At 37.7% G+C, this 12,334-nt stretch overlaps 1 protein-coding gene across 1 annotated transcript in view; it reads right to left on the bottom strand.

Annotated features, from left to right (window-relative positions):
• The window catches only part of eys (eyes shut homolog), a 123,602-nt gene that overhangs the window by 70,388 nt on the left and 40,880 nt on the right, over window positions 1–12,334 (bottom strand). Inside the window, exons 23-24 of the mRNA XM_026309983.1 lie at window positions 10,036–10,157; window positions 8,878–9,137 (exon numbers count right to left, since the gene is read on the bottom strand). Coding sequence (XP_026165768.1) covers window positions 8,878–9,137; window positions 10,036–10,157 — 382 coding nt within the window. The remainder of the gene's footprint in view (window positions 1–8,877; window positions 9,138–10,035; window positions 10,158–12,334) is intronic.

Here is a 12,334-nt window from a genome sequence, read left to right as displayed (position 1 = left end):
TGCTGATCATCTTTTAAACGACACAACACAGTGAGAAAATGCAGCACAGACCATGAGTTCTGTCTGCATTTAAAAACTTCAATAGTATGACATCCTCTTCAGGACAGTCAGCATCACTCTGAGGGCCAGATGTACAATTCCTCTGCAGAGACACATCAAACATATGCGCCAACACTAAACTAAACCATAGAAATGATCACACACAACAAATATGAAATTCATAATATCTTAGTTTCTAATTAACATGTGCAGCATGCCCTGCTTAATTCAGGGTTATTGTTAAAAAAACAAACAAACTGCAGTATGTCTGATATCTTGTTCCTGAGCGCTTCCGTTGCAATAAATTAGAACAAAATATTCCACACCACCTGTGGAAAGGTATTAAACTACAAACCGTAGTGGTTGTAATCGTTTTGTAAGGAGTTTTATTTGCCCTCTCCTGACACCTGAATTCCCTTTGCATCTCTGAGCAGCTTTCTGTTTTAGTTTAGTGTTTTAGTCTGCAGGTCGATCTGTTAGAAGCTGAAGGACTCTTAGACAGAAAGTCCAAGATGAACAAACTAGGCTTATAATTTGGGGAAACTGTGGGCTTGTCTTTGACAGGTGACAAGATCCTAAAGAAAGTGTCCATTTCTGTTTCTATGGAATATGTGGGTAAAAATATGAGTTTGCTAACGTGTCATAAGAAATATGAATATAGCTGGTTACATTTGTAACATTGGAACATGGAGAAAAACAATTAATTTTAACTTTATATACCATCAGTAAAATAGTAATAAAAACTGCCTTTGTTTGAGCACATGGTTTCCACTGGGAAATATGTGGAACATGTTTCTGCCACTTCTCAAAATTTTAAAGTCTGTTGTAGTTACAACGTGAGTGAATCAATACATCCTCTTAACAGTATCCTCTACTACAGAGATCTCATAACATGAAGTCATAGTACTCTGGCTTGATATAAACACAGATGCGTGCCGCATTTGGCTGTGCTTACAGCAATAAGCTTCACGAGAGTAGTGAGGGCTTTGATGACAGCTTTTAGCTGTGGGTTTTTGCCTCTACACACAGGCTGCCTTTAGCCATTTGATTGGTGCAGCTTACTGGCAGCAGACACCAATGAGTGGTGGGAAAAATAAACAAACAAAATGCATTCATATACCACAGAGCTCCTGACTTCATTGTGTTCCCCAACATCTGTCACTAAACCCATGCCCTTGAGTAGTCCATATAAAATTAGTATATTCGGTCAGCACTGTAGCTGGTCTCCACAGAGTTATAGACGTCATTAGGGTGATTTTCCCTGTTGTAAAGCGTTCAGGGGTTAAACACTAACATGTTGGAAGCTACTAATGACTGAGAATTTTTATGAAGGGAAAACCTCTGATACCACTATGTGCTACTGATGCCTTTTTCTGCCCTTTTTTTTTTTTTGATGCAGCTGTTGATTGAGCTGGAAACAGAGGTCTCAAAGCTGAAATGGAAGAAAAGAACCACCTTTTGCCCTCAGCAAAAGAGTATCACTAGCGGGCGGAGACCTTTGCTCATGGAAAGGGCATGCTCTCATACTGAGAATGAACACCTGCTACATTTTAATATTTGCTTTCTTCTCTGTGCACCATCATTTTAGAATAATAGTGCAGCAGACACTGGTTCTTCAAATGAAGCTATGATTTACATGCTGTGAACTTTGCTCAAAGCAGAGCCACATCTCAGCAAAAAATTATTTCTTTGAAAATATCCAAGTTCAACATTGTACTATGAGTTAGAAATGATTGCTGGGGTTTACCATTAATAGTGTAATTGTTTAGTTATATTAGGTTTAACTATTAGGTCCAAATAAAACATATTTGACTGTGTTAGATGCGACCTTCCTTTTCTGTATGCTGATGTTACTTCAGCCAGGGCACTCCCATATAAGAGATTTTTAATTCTAGTGTGACATTATTATCCTTTAATGATGTTATTACTATTTTAAAACATTGTATCAACTAAGCATGACAGCAAAATCATGCCTGCTTGATTCTGTGTTGGTTTGTTGGGACAAACCAGTGTCTAACTCTGTCTTCTCACACTCACACAAATCTCATACCCCCCTCTAAAACTAAAGAACCAGTCTGTCTTCCTTTAACTACCAGAAAAAGCCAACTTTCTGAGGTCAGCTAAGTCGGTGCTGTTCAAAATCACAAAATAAGAATTAAAAACAACTTAAGGACAAAAGCATGTTAAGACACGTCTTTCACCACCCTGCATTAAGCTATGCTGGAAATTCTACAGAAATAGTGCTGAGAACCCTGAACACAAGCAAACCGCCAACTATTATTTGATTAGAATGCATGAATGTTATATGTCAATGGATCTAGAACAGTAAAATATAAAACATAAAAGCAGTGTGGGATGTGGATTAGTACTGCAGGTCCAGAAGTTACAGCCATGATCTTCTACAATATTTCCCTATATTGAGAGACAGTACTGATATGAATGTCAATGACATTCATACAATATATAGTACATCTTCCAAAGCATCTTGGTTTAAAATTTGAGACACATAATATAAGTCACATTGCATTTGGATACCCCCTCTATAAAAAAGGGGGTTTTTAGAAGCTTGTGAATGCTTTTTCCAACACGTTTGGCAACGCATATTGATAACACATCTTTTTCAATATCATATTAGGTGTGTGTCAGTGCTGTTGTTGGCACAGCTTCACTGTAGCTCATTAACCAACTGTTTGGTAGGACACGATCTCAATCTTGTGGAAGGTGAAGGCTAGTGTAGCATGCCATGCAAATAAAGGGGTTTGTTTTCCATCTGGCCAGGAACACCTCTGGGGATATTCTGAGCCATGGAGACCAAATGGTTTTTGCATGTGAAGGGACCAGACAATGTTTCTGAATTAGTTCACAACACAGCATGTATTATATTTTTCCAATTCACGCAACAGACAGGAATTCCGAAAAGCTTTTTCATCCTGAAAATATGTCGAAACCCAAAGAAAAGAGCAGCAGGCAAACTGTAATGAAAGATGAAAATTATACAACATATTAGTTTTTTAATAAACCTAAAATAGTCAGTAACACAGTCAGATGGTGAGCACTTGTTGAAATATGAAAATGTGAAACAATACTTTCAGTCATCAACCCACATGGCATTGAAAAGAGCCTTTGAATAAAAACGATTTAGGAATGTGGCACTCACACTTAGCTACGGAAAATGAATTTTATTACCAGTCCTTTAATTATTATTGTTATTAATTACCCTTTCTAAATGTTTACGTTTCAGCATTTGATTCATGAAAGTACAACTGAAATACTTGGAATGTTATATTGTTTTGGGGTGTCCTCTATATAATTAAATTTATTTGGTGTTTTATAGCATTTCATTATGACATGCATTTTTTTAAACATCTGCTACCAGTTTTAGTTGAGATAGTGCTCATGTGTAATGGGTCTATATTTGGGAGGCAGTACTGTTGACTACAACAAATAATCATTGGTTTTTTAATCATTTTAAAAGCTCTTTCAGATTTGCAGGGATGGACTAACTGTTTATGACATATTTTGACACTTATTTGTGAAGATTACAGTCTTTCCACAATAACCGTAGTTAAAAAAAAAAAAGTTATTTTACTGTCAGGAAGCTTGAACATTCTGTATTACATTCAAAGAAAAAGTCTAATAATTAGAGCTTTTTTAAACTGTTGTATGTAGATGCAGCTCAGACAGACTGAAAGACAGATTTAAAGGACATGCAACAAAGGTCCTAAAGCAGATTTAAACCCATGATATTGCAGTTTACATGTGCAAACAGTACTCTGTGCAAACATTTCAGCAGACTGTGCAAGGACGTCCAAGTGCATAGTCTGTGTACAGGACTCTGCTTTAACTCTGCCTAATACTGTAATATGTTTGAGTGATGCTATGCATGTTTGTTTCATCTGTTGTGGTTGTCGGCCAGTAACCCTCGATGCAACCTCTACCCTAACTCTCCCATTTTCAGGTTGCTCTTCAATCAGGTTTGGCACTCCCTGCTGAGGTTCCTCATTAAGAGGAAAGTGGAACATCTGTGCTGGTCAGGCAAGATGACTTAAGCCTCCTGGCCAGAGCCTCAGCGGAGAGTCACTGCTAGGAAGAACAAAAACTTCCTACAGGGGCCCTCCACAATCAAGAGGATAACTGCTTCTCTAACATTTTCTTTAAAGATGATTCTTTCAGCTGGCTCTGGTTTTTCTGGCCTAGAGGTTCTCACAGTATAACTTTGTAGACAAAACTCATTTCCATTGTGGCTGTGTTTTACAAATCCCTTTAAAGCTAGTCCCAACAGTCAGCTCCTAATGGCTGCCTTTTAGTTCCTGTTCAACTGATGAACACTAAAGTTGCCACATCACCCCTTTTGCAAGACCGAGATAGTTTTGTGAAGTCCTTTGGGAAAACTAGTTTTATAACAGAGTCAAGTCCAAGAAAAGTAAGCCAACTGTTGCCACTCAGCCAACTGTTAAAGTGCTTATCTTTTATATAAAAAAAAAAAATAGACCCCTGTCAACTGCTGTCAGACACTGTCATAAGATGAGCCAGGAAAGTCTGACAGTGACCACCCACTGTCAAGAGCGTTATCACTGTATCTTCAATGTATCTTCACATGAGAAACACGTGCCTCTTCAATTAACCATATCCTAAGATGTAGGATGCATCCAGAATATATATACAACATAAAGTCAAAAATGGATCAGAGCACATCCAAACGAGCTTTTCACATCTAAGAGTTATGCATAATGAGGCAGTATTTTCACATTCATACTGGAATTATAAGATCTAACAACAAAAACTTAGCTGGACACTAAGCTGGTCAACATACTGAATTGGCCTGATGTATTGGTCGAGCTCTAATTTTAAATATTGTAATGCAATATGTTAAACCACAGCAGTAACTGGCTGGTTATGTTGTTGACTCACTCTGTATGTCAACAAAGTGTATTTAATGATTCAGCACCATCATGTAATAAATGGTGAAAGAGCAAAAAGTATCAGCTTTATGCTTCAGCTGCACCACAATAACATATGCTTCTTCAAAATACACCCCTCGTCCAGACGACTGATGTATTCCATAACGCAGCCTTGAAAGCGACACAAACCTTCATCTTCCCTGAGGCATGTTTTACCATGGAGCAGCTGCCACAGTTTCCAACTGTGCCCATGTATCTGCACACACTGTCTGTGTCTGAGCGTGGAACATGTGGAGTCAAGTAAACTGAAACTGAAACATGTACTACAGAATGTACCATTTCAGCTGCACAGCAAGTGTGGACTGCAGCTGTTAATAGCTTCTTTTCATTAATCAAGAGTCAGTACCTAAATGCAACTGGGAGGTTTTAAACTGTAATGCAGTTCTGTTGGGCACATAAGCTTGTTTTGAGCACACATTGCTATCATTCTGTATTTTGTGCCAATTACACAGCCAAGGTCTATTTCAGCACTTCCACTACATACCATGCAAAAGAGAAAAATAAGCACCACTAAAAGTCATGGACAAATTGGCTGGCTGGTGTGGATTTTATAACAAGTTAACCTTGTATGGTGTCCATCCTGACTGTGTGATGACATTTGCAGTATGGCAGTAGATCTGGCAGACACACGCAGACAAGGTCTAATTTAATTAAGCCTGGGAATAATATAAGGTCTGCACAATTTCCTTGACAAATAACACGTCTGTAAACTTGTTGTACCGGGATCAAGCCATTGGTTGTGTAACAGCTCTGTGTTTGTTGAATAGCAGCTATGTAGGATGGATTTATGGTGAATAATAATGGAGAATAGTGAGTCACAATGCTTGTGTGAAGTGAAAACGACCAAGCCCACGCAAAGCTCTTGGTGTAATGTATGCAGCCAGCACCTAATTTCCTATTCCTCTCCAAGGAAGCCTTCTGAAATTCACCCAGCTGCTCTATTTATATCTGGCAACATCTTTTCATCTCTGTGCTGATAGAACCATTAGTTACAGCACATCCCTATAGCAACTTAACCTGAACACTAAGTTTTTATGCTGGTGTATATTTTCTCAGCTGTCAATAGCTTTCTGATAAAACTTCCTAACAGGCGATTCCAACTCAGGGGTCATTGTCACTGCTCCATGACTAATACGTTGCTTATTTTATAGAGAGACAGAACATGCAATTTTAACATGAAAAAGATTCATTTGTTGATCGTCAGATGTGTGTGTGTGTGTGTGTGAACTCAAGTCTTAGTGGATGTGTTATGTCTGTTACTATGGATTCCAACAGTGACAAGTTCTGTTTTGTACTCCAAATCTAATTAAATTGTCTCAAGAGACGGGCAGCCCACGACCCAAATATATTTAGCAAATTTTGCTAAATGTGTCTATTTATGCACATAGTGAGCATATGAACAAATTAAGGAACAGTAGCAGAGCGAATTGTGCTTCAGAGTGGTTTGAATTATTCCTGTTGTTTGTTTGATCCTTCTTTCACTGTTAAAATGTTTCTTGTCAATTGAATTCACACATTTTATGAGTTAGTGAGTGTATGTTTAATACAACAATATCGGATGTGTTACATTACACGGTAAAAATGAGCACAACCCTGGTCACAATGTGAAGTGATAACAAATATGGATCATTAAATACAGTTTTAAGTGTTTAGCCAAAAAATAAGAATAATTACTAATTAATTTACAAATTAAACTATAATGAAAGATCCATCTTTAAAACCTACTCCAACAAAAATCAGTACTTATTGGTAAGATTCAATTCGTTCATCAACGTTTTGTGTATATTCTTCTATATTGTTGACAGATTCAATACTCCTGGGCATGGATGATACCAGCCTTGTACAAATATGTAGAGATCTCAGGTTGTTGTTGTTTTTTTTATTTTTTATTTTAATCTGCTCTCTTTTGAAGGAGTTTTATTGCTCTACCATCACTTTTAAAGTCAGGGGACATACTTGGCCGGGTCATAATTTTCCTGTTTTTCTTCTTCTTGAGCATGTGACTCAACCTTTGTATACAGGACCAAACTAATTTATTTTGGTTTCATCTGACCAATGGGTGTGCTGCCAGTATCCACCAGATTATATTAATATTTTTTGGCAATGTGTAATCTTGCAGTTTTGTGCTGTTTTCTGAGCATTGGTTTTTCGTCTTGGAAGCCATCCGTAAATGTTGAGTTCATGCAATATCCTCCACACTGTCTGATTAGTCACTGAAACACCAATTTCTATAGATAATCCATATGCCAAGTAAGAAGCACTTACTCGTCTGTTTAGGCCGTGTAAACAGAAAATTGTGCATGATGCAATTTTTTTTTAAAAAGCCAGTGCTTTTTATACGCCTCCTAACAAATGCTGTAGCTATGTTTCACCCTATGTTTGGTGACTTTCTTATCCTGTTGTACCTTTTCTCATCTTCACATTCTGGTTTACAGCTGTTGTAAGATGATACAATATTGAGTCGTTTAAGAGACTGCTGGGGTCTACTCAGTTTTGTTGCTGTAGTCTGGATAATTAGATTACTGCCAGTAGAGCATGTTGGTATACTCTTATTCATTTAAAGGCAGAGATGGAGCATAACCCTATTATTTAATTTGGAATTATGGTACTGTGAGGTTTGAATATGCAATATGTATATAATTAATTTGCTTTGTATGTCTAAATTACTTTTTAAAATACAGATTTTGCTTTTATCTATCTCCTGCTTATTCCTGTTTACAGTTGTAACACCGTGTTGAGTAATAGCGCTGCCTTTTCCTGTTTTCTGGTAAATGGCAACAGGCATAGTTCCAGTAAAAGGACTTTTATTTTTTTGCCATAGTGATGGCAGTTGAAATGGCAGGCCAAATGCACTAAGTGCTGATGAGTACACACAGGATAATAGGATGGAGCCAAAATAGCCTACTGTAGATGTTATGCTATATAGTTGTTTCATAATAATAAATGATAATTATAAAGAAGAACAAAAGGCTAATGATGATTTTCATCTAATTCTTGGGTCTTGGCCTAGTACGTTTCTATAAATAATCACTATGTGAGGGGGCAGCATGTGATGCACATATTGTAAAGATACAGCCCATTCACCATGGATTGTAAAGAGAACAAACCACCCACCACAGTGTTTAACTAGTCTTATATCAAGAGAAATCAAATCAATACAACTCTTTTCACTAGAAGTAAAAAGCTCAAATGTCAACCTTTTCTGGGTTTGTTGATCATTCTTTAAAAAAAAAAAAGTAAAATAAAATAAAATGGCACACTTACATAATAACACAATGCAAATGTTTTAAAATCAGTACAATACCAGCCTTCTGGCAAAGTAGATTAGATCATTGGGCTTCTTGCCCTGTATAACCCATGGCCAGATTCCAGCTAAACAGACTATATGTTATACATGGCACAAAATAAAAAAAAAAAAAATCTTACTTCTTTTGTATAAAACAGTCACGGTTAGAAATAATTGTATTAAAATCTGTTTAAAATCACCCTATAGAAAACCCTTCACTGCTGCTGTGTAGCACATGTTTTCAGTGTCAGGAGTATGGTTCAACATATTATTTACACACAAGTAACATTCATTGAGCCTGCTCATACAGTAAGTTTTCAGAAAACCTTAACCTCAATATTATAAAAAGATGCGTATTGGAATACTGGAATATTTTTCATCCTCTTGCTAGAACTTTTTGATCAATGATGCACATAGTTAACTTGGGATTTTGTAAATTTTTAATTTTTTTAAATACTTAAATTGCTAGACTGCAATTTTAACATGATATGGTATGATGATATGGTAACTTTTTTTGAATAAATTATGTAGTTACACTTGAAAAGTGGGCTTAAAAAATGTGTATGAGGCTGTGGCGGCGTGTTCACTCACCAGCTGGGCATCTGCAGGAGGCTGTTCCATCGGAGCGTGTCAGGCAGGTGGAGTCGTGCAGGCAGGGATTGTGGAGTGGGTCGCAGGGGTCGTAGGGCTGGTTGCAAAAGGGGCCACTGAAAAAGGGGGGACAGGTGCAGGAGAACTCCCCAGGTACATCTGACTCTTGACACTGAGCTCCATTTAGACAGGGTCCAGAATCACACTCATTTACATCCTCTGCACAATCCACACCTGTCCAGCCTGGTGAGCACGAACACCTTGAACACAAGAGAGGGGAGATATTGCACTTTAGAGGTCATTCTGGGATAAACTGAAATTAATCCTAAAACAATAAGAACTGTAGTAGTAATGTGGGGGGTCATTCTTTCTGTGATAACTATGTGAAAAATGTATCGAGCACATGTGTTGTGGGGTGCAGCAGATAAACTACCACATACTGTAGACTTCTTATTTTCTTCAAATAATCCACAGGACACATACAAATACACAGTGTTACACTGCATGTACCAAGACTGCACCGCTGGTTGTTAATGTGATAAAGTGCACAGAATTTACAGGTTAATTGCACTATGGGTCAGAGAAGCTTTTAATTCTGGACAAGTGAATGTACTTTAGGATACAAGAGGTCCAATACTCAATGTGGATTAAATGTAAATGTACGCATGTTAGGCACAGACAGAGAGGGAGAGATGGTGAGAAAGAGAGAGATAAAGAGATGAAGAGCGATGGATAGAAAGACAGAAAAATAAAGAGCAAACATGAATGTGAGAGTCTGATGTATCTGGTCTTTAAAGCAGGCGGATATTCCACTTGGTGGCAGTGAGTAGCCGAGCACTACCAGCTACGCTACCTCGCATTCCTTTCCATCCCCAACTTTTCCACCTGAAGCAGTTTTATGTCTCCCTGGCGAGAAGGGGGCATCGGTTGATGCAGATACACCAGCTTTTTCCTCCAATGAGTCACAGATCCCCTGAAACCTTTTCATGCTGTGAGCCATTGATTGACTCATTTGTTTTACCTGCCATCTGCAATTCATTATCTCCGCTGCCAGTGGAAGGACATATTGCTATCTCTGAACGGCTTCTTTTTCTGCATTTATTAAGTGACTGATGCACCTCGTGAGGATAGTGCCCTCGAGCCAGCTTGCACACCTACTTGTAGCTGTTGAGAAGGTCTGTGCAGGTGGCATTGTTTTTGCAGGGTTGTGATAAACATTCATCAATTTCTTGTTGGCAGTACTCCCCCTCCCAGCCAGAACGGCACACACACTCATAACTCTGCAATACAAAAAAAGGAAATACTATTAGATTAACACTGAAATATAGTGACACCCTAAAACTGCACTTGTCTTGATGTAGTCATTTAAGGTAGTTATGTCTAATATTTATAATAGCAATACAAATCTATAATATGAAAAGAAACATACTGTATGTACATGTGGATGCTGTTAATTAAGTTGTTATAGAGTGGCCAGAGAACGGTTTGCCATTTATTTGCTTACTTGCACCTTATATATTGTTATATTTTAAAAAACAAATGCAACAAAACTTAATATACTGGTTTAAATTCATCCCAATTTTCTTAAAAATACTGCAGAACAAAACCTCCCACTCACAAAAAGATCTTTCCTGTGGAAATCTGTTTAAACTGTGGAACAGTCATGCTTGTCTTAAATTTTCACATTACTGCTATGCAGATGCATTCCTCCTACCACCCACCCTCTGGATAATATGCAAGTCTGTCTGTCCCCATCCCATTCAAGGTATATAGTAAGTCTTTATTATCAAATATACAATATTACCACTGCATAGTTTGTGTGGGAAGAAATTTTCATACACAAGCAAACATCATAGATGTATGATTTAGATTCAGTGGGACTTCTCACTCCAAACAAACCGTGTGTTGTTTCTACTGTACATTAAGAAACACAGTTGTACATATTTTTACTCTTGCTAATCTTTTTCAGAGCAGCATGTGAACTACTTGTCCTTCATTTCACAATAGCAAACTGCATTATGATAATTGAGCACAGCCCAGGAGATGAATGGTTTGTTGTCTATTACTTCATAAGGTACCTGTTTAATTTAAATGACTTTCATATAGGATAAATGTAGTCATACGGTCAAGGATTTTTTAGGATCCATCATTGCCAGCATCCTATCCAAAGGTCTCGGGTGCTTCTGGTTGAATGCATGCTAATCTGTATTTCATTCACTGGAGGGGAGCCGGTAAACTTTGTCTGATGTAATTTGTACACTGTGGGGCCCATGGTGGTAGTGGTGGTGGAGGGGAGGAGGGCGTCATCTTATGATAAATTAGATACCTCCAGGAGACTCCAATTCCTTACCGCTGGCAATAGAATATAATCTCATTTTTGCTGCTAAGTCACCTTCAGGGACCGCAATTCGCCAAAATAAACTAAAGCTCTGTGGGACATTGTGTTCAGAGAAAGGAATAGCTGCACTGTAAACAAGACTATGTGAAGAGGTTTCCAAAAACTGTCCCTATTTGAATAATGAGTTGAGAAAAAATACAGAGAATAGTGTGTCTAGAAAAAAAAAAGAAACAGTAGAAATTGTATTATATGCCTCATACCATACCCCATTCCTTTCTCTTAAAGTGCCCTTTCGTCATTGGAATTGGCACATTTAGTTTATCCTACAAAATTACATTTTAAATGTTTTAACCATGACTCTGTGCTGAGGCTATGCTGAAACATTGTTATAAAAGTCATTGCAGACAATGTGAAAATATCAAGAGGGAAAAGTACTGATCGTGAATACAGGAAAATTGTTTTTGTTGATACAGTAAAAGCCTATTGCAGTATGCTTTATTTATTAAGTGAGTAAAGAAAGTTATTTAAAGGCACATGTTGACTATGAATGTCAGCGTGTGTGGTTTAGCCATCAATAATCTGGCTTTAATTATTTTTGACAAAAGGTTATTTGTTGGATAAAATACAAACCATTATTGAGCAGCAGTTGTGGAGGAGGGTCACTGCCACAAATATCTCAGCGTTCATTTTGAAAGGTTCATTTTCATTAAAAAAAAATGCTTCTGACAAAAATATAATTTTGCTGCTGCACAATAAATACTCAAAAGGCTCCAAAATGCTCTATAAGCTCACAACCAAAACCATTTCCACTGAATAAATTCCCGCTCTGTGACATACATTATGCAGTAATTTTCAAGAGCACCCATGTAAACCCAAACATCAGGCAAGGACTACACACCAGAAGTTATATGTCTTTGTCAGAAGAACAAATAACAAAACCCAAAGACTTTATCTATGACGCATCTGCTTCACTACTGCAATCTGTTAGCAAATAAGCAGCTGTTGGAAAAAGGCCCCTGGTACTCACTGCACAGTTTGTGAGCAGCATGCAGTTCCCAGGGACTTTTTGCAGCTGCAACAGATCAATGTTATTGGCCTAAAAACACTTGAATAACTACA

This window comes from Mastacembelus armatus, chromosome 15 (assembly GCF_900324485.2).
Source record: "Mastacembelus armatus chromosome 15, fMasArm1.2, whole genome shotgun sequence".
Classification (NCBI taxonomy): Eukaryota; Metazoa; Chordata; class Actinopteri; order Synbranchiformes; family Mastacembelidae; genus Mastacembelus; species Mastacembelus armatus.
This window is presented reverse-complemented; position numbering and strand designations above follow the sequence as displayed.